General features: G+C 37.4%; 1 protein-coding gene across 1 annotated transcript in view; it reads left to right on the top strand.

The window, feature by feature from the left end:
- Positions 1-946: 946 nt before the first annotated feature.
- Positions 947-10,002, top strand: part of LOC104282380 (gamma-aminobutyric acid receptor subunit pi-like) — a 32,769-nt gene continuing 23,713 nt past the window's right edge. The window contains exons 1-2 of the mRNA XM_009880468.1: positions 947-1,010; positions 9,633-9,700. Coding sequence (XP_009878770.1) covers positions 9,653-9,700 — 48 coding nt within the window. The 5' untranslated portion in view covers positions 947-1,010; positions 9,633-9,652. The remainder of the gene's footprint in view (positions 1,011-9,632; positions 9,701-10,002) is intronic.

The following is a 10,002-nucleotide window of genomic DNA, read 5'->3' as shown; positions in this document are numbered from 1 at the left end:
TTTAGGCAGAAATTAAGAGCAAAGCTATAATTATCTTTTGCTATGAGGCTGTGACTTACAGTGTCACAGCCCTAAATGGTCCCAGGTGTCCCTCCCACAGCTGCTAACCATCAAGACCCATAAAAGGTGGAGGGGGTGGAGGTGGGTGTGTAATATATAAAAATGAATCCTGATGGGGTTTGAGTAAAGAACTGTAATTCAGGTAGGCATCTTTTCTAGGCCCTTTGCTTATCCTCCTAGTGAGGCCGTTGTAGGGGCCTCCAGGCAAAAACAGGGTTTATAATTGCTTGTTTATATTTGACTTCTATGGATCACGTTTGTAGCTGTTTCTGGACAAAAAAGAGTGGTTTGAATTCTCATTATACTTCACTGATTTTCCCCAACAGGATTATTTTTGTAACCTGTTTAAAAATTGTGTTGTAAAAGCAGGATTTTAAAAGTGTTTTTATGCACTAATCTCTCAGGCTGGTTTCTATGTCTCTCTCCAGGAGTTAAATTGAATGTATTTCATTATGTAAGAAGAAGCTTAATTTTAAATGCTGAAATAAACAATCAACACCCCTCCCACATTCCTAGATTATAACAATAGTGCCCTATTTACAGAGAAGGTATTAAAGAAGACTGAATTACTTCATGAGGCAAAATGTTAAGAAATGATAGACTTTAAGGTATGAAAGTGGTATTTTTTTCTAATGAAAGACTAATACAGATTATAAAATCTGACATTCTCTAGAATGTTATTTTTTCTATAGTGCTATGAAATGCAAACATACAAATGTTTCATATGTCATTTGATGGACTGTGATCATCAATAACACTGAACCTAATACAGCATTTTCCTGGAATGTCATCTTTGCTATAACTGATGTTCTTTTAAAACATCTTCACTTTTTTCATTCCTTTTAGGTCAATGAAAATTCCTGAAGCTGAAGGAAAAGGTGAAATTCTACCTCCAACTATACAAAAAATAATAAAAGGATATAACAAGTATCTACGTCCATTTTTTGATAGTAAGTAGAAAAGCTGTTTTAATAAGATTGAGCTATAACATAATGCAGTGTCTGAAACTCAGCAATGAGAGCAAATGTTTTTTCACTGTATTTTTTCTCTGATGTTTGACAGTGACTGATCTGATTATACATGATGTACTATGATTTAATAAGATATAGCATAATAGCTTTTGTGGCCCAAGGTGAAACTTATATATTCCAGGCATTCATAAGAAAACGTCCAGGTTCTGCTAGAAACTTGGCTATTGATGTTCATGTGTCTTCAGTGAAATAAGCTTACCGTACCTAATTAAAAGCATAGTTCCCCTAATTTCCTAAATAATAACCCTAAAATTTTTGATTAAAGAAAGCTTTATATATCAAACTGTTCACAAAAGCACAGGCAAATCTTGTTGCTATACCAAGTATTATGTGCATCTTCTATAAGATCGCAAGAGAACTATTTAATAAATGCTTCTTGCCTTGGGTCTTAAAGGTCACTGAACTGGTTCACTGCAGAACTGTGGGGGGAAAATGAATCGAAAATGTCAGTTCTGTGCATCAGACGGCCGCAGTCACCAGGTTGGAAGACCCATATATGCTACTGCACCAAGGCTGAATTTACTGCCCTGCAGCGCAGTCAACATTAGGCACCTGAAATCTCAGTGGCAAACAGATTCCTGGCTTGAGGCAGGCTATTGCATGTATTGGAAATACTGAAGAGTTACGAGGTGGGGTGAAGATCTCTGCCTGGAGTAACTGCAGAACGCCGAAAAAGAAAACAGTCTGCGTGTTGAAAAGATGCTGAGTGCCGTTTGTCAGAAAACAAACTTAGAGTGAATGCTAGGCAATAGTTCTTAAGTAACATATTCAGAAGTGGGTGTCAAATGAAGACTTTTATATCCTGCTTAAAAATGATTGACTAAAGAGTTTCTCAGACCATACTGTTTCCTTTTGCCATCCAAATACCTGGTGAAACTATCAGCCTGTTCAATAAGGACACTCAGCATCATGTGCTGTTTCTGAATCACTGTCATAGAAATATTAAGATAAATTGGTATTTTAGGTTTAAGAGAAAGGGAAAATAACTATTTCGTCTGTTTGGTGTTACTGTAATTGTCTCAGCTGCTGGTACAGCTGCTTTAAAGTATTGATATGGTCTATGAAGATATCAGCAAAATAAGTGATGCTAATCTAACCCCTTCTCGTTGGAGATGATGCATATTGGAAAATATATTCAGGGCCACTAAACTTATAGTTATTTAATTCATTACTTCATGGTACTACTAGAGATACATTGGCACTATCATGATGGATGTGCTTTGGTAGACAGAAAACAGAATTCTATTGCAAAATCCTATGGTAGTAGTTAAGACTGGGTAGTCTCAGTAGAACACTTTTGAGTTACAAATCTCCCTTTTCTAATGAGACTTTTTCTCTCAACTGTTGTAATTCAGCAAGGCTATAGTGTGGGATTTGTTTGTTTTTTTTTTTTTGTTTTTCCTGGGAAATTTGGTTCAGAGGGATGCCAAGGACTTTGTGTTTGCCTGGAAATCCCAGAGGAGCTCAAGCACAGATCAAGTCTATGCCATACCCAGAGCCAGTCTAGCACTTCCAAACAGTGCAAGCATTGCTGCGTGTGCTTCCCATGGCTCAGACATACAAACACTTGTGTCTCAGAAATCTTTGATGGATATATAGTAGCCTTACTGCTGAAGGAATGGGATAAGACTATGAAAGATGCGTTTTATGGATGCCATTCTGCTGTTCCTAAATGTGGAGTTGGTGGTTTTGTGAGAAATGACTATTTTGTAGCAATAATTTAGGTTAGGAAATGTTCATCCTGATTTTTGGACCTGTAGCTTTTTGCAAGATCATTTTCCATGTGATAGGTGTGTATGCTGAGGGTGGGGTACCTGCTCAGCCCTGACCCTTCTCTGTTCCTGGCAAGGCGGCTGCAGCTTGGGTGGACCTTCAGGTCCAGGAGCAGCTATTGGTCTTCTCAGAAGCACAACTAGTAGACCAACCTCAATCCTCAGATTAAGAAATCGGTGGGTTATACTGGTCTGTGTACCCACAGCCATCCTAGCTTTGTTCCATGTAACGTTTTCCTTATTTCTGTATCTGCCTGCAGATGGTGTACCTTGTGTCTGTTCTTCATGAGAAAGACTTCCGTATAACTGGCTTTACTCAGAGTTGTATCAATGGCTACAGTACACCTGCTAAATAGTTGATGAAGCCAGAGTATCAATTTAGTCATTTATACCTCTTCTAGGACTATTTTTTTTTTAGCCTCTTTATCCCCTCAGATCTTTAATTTCTTTGGTATGATATTTGCATGTTAATAGTAAGAGGCTGATGAGTCAAAACTTGGTTGTAAGATCAAAGTGCTGGTTAGACTTGAGTATGCTAATGAACATAAACTGGGGTATTCTGGTACTGGTGGGGAGTATCACTATTATAAAAGCCTGCACAGTTCTAATTGTCAACCTATTGGTGCTGATGTACTCTGAGAAGGACACTTGTATTTCTAGAAACAAGAACTGAAAATGATGTATATGCATATTAACCCCAAGATCTATGTTTGCTGTCTGAAGCGTGTGAAAAGATTTGCATAAAATGGGAACCTAGTATGTGTTTGTTGATATGCAGAAATATTAAAAAACAATATCCTAAAGTCAGCCACTTTAAGATGCTTGGCTCCCTCTTTTTCTGGCCAAGATTCCTTTGCTTTCAAAAATGTGCATATTTCTGTTTGTTTGTGTGGTCAGTTAGATATGTACTCATAAATATGCATGAAGAAATTTGTCACGAAACTAGGTGGTATTACTTGTTGGCATCTACAGTGCTTTGAGCTTAACGTTAGCTAGTCATAATGGAACACTGAAATGTGTTTTTTATCAAGTGTGAGCAGGCCAGAGGTTAGCTTGAATTTTAGAATAACGTAATTTAAAGTCATTTCAATGTTATTTGTCCTCAACATTTTTCTTCAGGCAGGAAATGGGGATTTCTGAAGTTATGCTTGCTGCCAAAATAGAATCATACTCTTACAAAATCAGTGACACTGACTTTCTTAATATTTACCAAAATAGTTTTTTAGCCCTGAAAATGCATTAGGTATAAACAAATGATCATAAAATGAAGGCTCCTTTTTTTTTCTAAAGTCAGGAGAAACAGAAATATTTACTAGTCAAGGAAATTTTATGGCAGCTCATATGTTTGTAGTTTAATAAGCCCCCCATTTGCCTGTGTTTGGTCCTTGTGCTGGCACTGGAAATTACCTAAGCGGGTACAGCTCAGCTAGTGTCATTAATGAGGGGATTATGAAGATATTCTTCATTTGAATTTAATGACTCTGCATAACAACATAAAAATTGTCTCCTCCCTTTGCATGGATTGGAACTAATAGATTTCTAGATTTTTAAGCCTGGATTAACCTCACCTTACTTTAGCCATCTCCTCCCCCGCAGGTCACCCCTCCAGACCCTTGCTACCCGAACACTGCCATTTACGCCTTGACACAGGCTGTCATTGCCATCACTAGGCACATACGTTAGGTGCCTAAAGTTAGATTAGAAGAAGCCAGGCTTGGTATATCGAAGTTCTGCAGACAAGTAAAACTGAGTGTTTTATGTTTACCTGCGGCGGGTGGCACATACCAGTTACCAAATCATGGGGGTACTTCTACACAGTGTTTAGTACAGGGGAATCCCATCTGGACTGGTTACGTGGCTCTGCCCTCATCTGAATGTTACTATTAAGAATGTTCTCTTTCCTTAACTGTAGCATTTTTATGTTCCTCTTTAAGACTTGCTTGATGAACCAGCTCAATAAACTGAACAGATAGACCTGGGAATTTCCACAAGCGAATTAAAAAATTACCTGATCTAGAATGATTTTTAGCCATTCTTTAGACTGGAATATGAAATACTCCTATACTGCTGTTAGTGGATAGTACCCCTTAACATAATAATATCCATCCCAGACTTTTAGATAGATGTGAGTGTCTCTTACAGAAAAGCTGACATAAGGAATTTAAAAATGCACAGTTATTTCCCTTAAATGTGCTACATAACCCTGACACTCTATCACAGCAGTACAAGCTGATTTCAACATCAGGTTTTCTGCTGAAACTGCGCAGAGCAATTTTATAACTTTAGGTGCTATGCCAAACCTCTCTGAATTAATGAGCAATTCCCGCTGACTTTGGTGAGCCTTGGATCAGGTTCAGAGAGTCGTTAAGAGATGCATATAATCTTGTAAATATTCTTATACAAATAGATTTTGTTCTGTGATTGAATGTGATAATTTAAGTGTTCTAATTAAAAAGAGAGAGACTAGGAAAAGGTCACAGATAAGTATATTTGAATATGGAAGCTGCTTTCAAGTGGTATAGAAAAGTGTCATGCTTAAATCAGTTATTCGAAACCACATTAAAAAAATTATTTTCCTTAGCTTTGTAGTGAGTAATACATTTCATGGTTTAAAGTCAAGAAAGAGAAACAAATCTTGAAGTCTAACCTTCTGCATAAGACCAGTCATCCTATTTTTCTCCTAAATGTTGTTTATATTAAGTTCTGTGAATTTAACTAGATGAAGACATTTTAGTCCTCAGAAGTTTACAGTTTACCCCCAAAGAGATCAGGAGATATCAGGATTTCAGCAACATCTAAGACTCTTTGATTTTAGTGAGACAAGCTCACAGGATACATGAGAAGGAAGTACCAATTAATTGTCATCTGAAGACTATTTTATGTCCCAATTAGCCAATGTCTAATCCTTCAGAGAAAGGCAAAAAGCCTAGATGATGTATGGCCAGTTGTATATTGGAGAAAAATTAATCTTCTGAACCCCTATTGAATCCTTAAAATTGTGACTTATTAAATCAATGACTTGGTAAAAAACTGTAAACTTCAGCATACAGTTGGTAATGTAGAGTTTCCTTCCTTTCCCATGGAAATAAGGGATATTATGAGACTGTCATTGCCACCAAACCCAGCTACCTGCACACACTTGACAGTTTGGGTTTTGTTTTTGGTTTGTCTGCGGGCACACTCATCTCCCCTCCCTGGATTTCCAGAGACTCTAAATGATGAACGGTGATTAAGTTCAGTTAGAGAAAAAGAAATTTATTTGAAGTTTCATGTTGTCTCTAGCTTCCATAAACCAGGATCTTGCTTTGCTTTGTCAGCGAACGTGCACAACTTGCTACTGGATACCTCTTCTGTGCACTTACTGGCATTAGGCAAGTCACCCCTCCGTCTTCTCTTTGAGGAGCTGAGTAAATGCTGTTCCTTAATTGTCATGTTACAAGCTTTGCTATTACGCTTCTAGAGTTTTTGTCTTCTGGAATATTTCTCTCTCAATTGAACTCTGTTGTTTGCACTTTTTTTTTCTGAATGTGGAAAACCAATCTTGTCACAGTAATTTAATAAGTCTTGCCAATACAGTCTAGATTGCAAGATAACTTAATTCTGTGTATTGCTCCCCATTGCAGTTGTGCTTCTGCCAAAGCATAATACGGAAAGATCATGTTGAAAAGATTATCTGTGACAACCTCTACATCCTTCTCAAAGGCACTGCTTGCCAAGGTTGTTTCCTATCCTGCACATACTGCCTGCATTATTTGTCCCCACGTTAATTGCTTGCATTTGGCTGTGTTAAAATATGGGTTTTTGACAAATGATTTAACAAGCTCTTATTATTACTCCCCCCACAAATTTTTGCCTTGCCCACAAACTGTAGACAGCGATGTAGCTTCGCTAGTAAAGTTCATTGATGTGAATAGATAGAATTGAAGCTGATTCCTGCTAGAAATGGGTCTGTTTTCTGATGTCATCATATCAACAGTTACAGCTGAGATCAGTCAGAAGGCCTGTCGTAATCTGTCCCGTCTCTTCACTTAACATATATTTGTCAAGAAAGATGTCTTCTGGTGGAAAGTGAAATGCACCAAAAAAATTCAAGTGTAATGCATCACTTTATCTAAATGTCCCATAATACTCTAAGACAAAGCAAAGCTGGAGATTAGGCAGACAAAACCAGTTTTTCATGAAACTATAATAAATCAGGCTAGTTATACTTTCCCTTCTAATTCTCTATTAGAGTAGAATATTTTTTCATCAGGTATTGCTGCAAGGGTGAGGTGGTCTTTCTTTTAAGATACTTCTGAATGTCAGAACTGTTTTAAGTTTTCTCAAACCAAATGAAAAAGAGCTTGTACTAGCAGCTCAGCGCTGGTGGTTCACGATAGTGCTGATTGATTTCAGAAGCCGATCTTCAGAGTTACAACTGCGTATGTGACTCTGTGGTGGTTTACTTTGTTGGCACAAAGTTCAACAGGCTGGATCATTGCGGTGATGCAAACTTGCCTGCCACTCTTCTGGCTGCTTTCCCATGTGGGATTACTGTGCATGTCTATAAATTAACAGGTTTTGTACATACATTTTAACTTTTACTGAAATGTATGCTAATTAGATTGTGCACCTATTGCTGTATAAGGCACAGCCTTTGATGTTTCTTTGCCATGTCTAGAAGATTCTCTTCACTATTGCAGGACACACTGACTTCTGAACATTGGTAGACTTCTTCTGAAGTTGTCATTATGCATACAATTCCTGCCAAACATATGGAAATGTAGGAACAGACTGCCTCATCTGGTCTACTGCCCTGGTTTTGACACTGTCAGCAGGAGACCTCTCAGAGGAAGTTCAGGGGAAACCCTGGTGGATAATTACGGGAAGATGCATTCTGTTATTAATACTTTGCTTATTTAGTAAGGCACCATAAATTGTATTTAGCCTCACATACAGAAAAGAAATTAACATTTAACTATTAATATTTTTCTGGTTTAATTAACTGTTAAAGCAAAGCTATTCTCAGCAGTTCGTACTGCGTTAATAAAGACCCCTTCTGTAACTTTTTTCTTTTTCCCCTGCACAACTTCTCCCTGGCATGTTGCTGTATCTGAGGGGAATGCAATTTTCTGCTAAGTTTCCATTCTTGTGTGACAGTTGGCAATAATATGCTCTGTTATAGCCATACATGGAAATCTGTAGGAAGACTTTAAAAAAAAAAATAATCAGAAATGGTTTATAAAACACACTTGTTTTTAAATTTAATTCTTTTTGATGGTCTGATGTCTTTTGAGGCTGGCAATATTGTATCTGTAGTAATGATACAGTATGATGGTAAACATAAGTATCAATTGATGCTGTTGCACCCTAGAAAGTTGGGCAGAGTTTCCCAGAGGGTCAAGTTTTTAACCCTGGAGGGATGAAACATAAATGTATTCTTGGAGTATCAAAACCTGGAAAGAAACAGAAGAACAAGCTGTCAATGGTCTGAGAACTCTTCAGTCAAATAATTTTGTTCTGAAGTTAACCTCCAAAGTCATCTTCCAATAGACGAACAATTTCTCCTAATCCCTGTGTACAATTTATAGTATATAATAGACACACAGATTACTGTCAGGGAATGCTGCAAGCCTACAGTCCTGCTTTAAGCTGGAGCTGTAGATTTAAACTTTCAACCGAGTCCAGAACAAAGCATTTATAGATTCTTTCAGGAGTGCCAGATGTTGAACAAACTTAACATTTGTATTACAAATGGAAATTATTTTGAAAACAACCAACCAAACACATAATAAATAAATTATTTTGAAAACAACCAACCAAACCCAAACACATAATAAACTTATACCTCTTAGAATGACACATTTTTTCTTTAAGTGTTACTGAGTGGGGTAGAGTTGGGCCCCATCTTTAGGTGCCATTTGGGGGCATATAAGAGCACATAATGTGGTGCAAGGAGCCAAGAGGGGGTTTCGGCAGCATATGTGTGGCGCTATCGGCTACCTAGGTCTTATCTACAGTATTTCTGCATTTCTCAGTGCTGTGTTCTCTGCTTCTCAATTGCTTGGGAAGATGCACTTATTTAATATGAATTTCTTTGTACATGTGCTCTGTTAATCGTTCTGCACATATTCAACCAGGAATAATGTCATGTTTCCATGAAAGCTCTGCACAAATTCTGCATTTTAAAATGCACAGCTGGTGATCTTCCCTCTGACAGTGTGAAATGCACATTCACAAGGAAACGAGACTCTGAGCATACTAACATTACAATGACATCATGACAACTCCTTAAGTAAGCTGTTTAATCACACTGAAGAAACCTGCTGATACTAATATTAAAAGAATGAAATGGCTAACTTTCCTTTATAAATGCAAGTATTTAAATTTTAACCATATGACATGAGCAACTCCTTAGTTTGCTGACATCTGAGGGACCAGATGTTGCAACTGGAAGAATTCTTTCCACCGCTCTGCACCTCAGAGCAGAAGGATGAGACGTATCGGGGGGATTGTACATTCCGCACCTTGCTCTGCAACGTTTTCCTCAGCACTTTTTTCTGGAAAAGAAAAATCACACAAACCAGGACACACTTAGGAAAATAAAACATGTTCATGAAAACCAAGATTTAAAATTATTATATTTAGTTATGAAATTGTTAAAATTCCTTCGTAATCTATGTTTGAGAAGTATTTATCTTTAAAAAAAGCTACTAAACGTTTAGAAAAGAATGGACCACTGAGTGTTAAAGAACTGTGTGCTAGATTCTGACTTTCTCTTTTTTTGCAGATGGTCCTGTGTCAGTTGGAATGAGTCTGGATGTTGCAAGCATTGATACGATATCAGAAATAAATATGGTATTGTCACTTTTGCAGTCTTTTTTGCTTTGCTTGTTGGTAAGCTGATGTCCTGTGTCTCCAGCTGCTTGCAATGTGACTTTGAGGCTTTTCTCCTTGTGCAGGCACTGTGTGTTAGGAGAATTTTTTTTCTCACTACAGATAGTGGTTGTAGCACTATAAGAAGTATAGAAATGCAGATGCAAATTGCACATCTCATAGATATAAACACAAATTTGCTACTGAGTATTAATCTTAATGGAAGCCATGTAGAACAGTATTTATTTTCCAGATTAAATCTCTAAATCTTTATGCATTTCTGA

The sequence above is a fragment of the Charadrius vociferus genome, unplaced genomic scaffold (assembly GCF_000708025.1).
Source record: "Charadrius vociferus isolate BGI_N301 unplaced genomic scaffold, ASM70802v2 scaffold443, whole genome shotgun sequence".
Classification (NCBI taxonomy): domain Eukaryota; kingdom Metazoa; phylum Chordata; class Aves; order Charadriiformes; family Charadriidae; genus Charadrius; species Charadrius vociferus.
The sequence above is the reverse complement of the archived record's forward strand: the minus strand, read 5'-3'. Positions and strand labels throughout refer to the sequence as shown.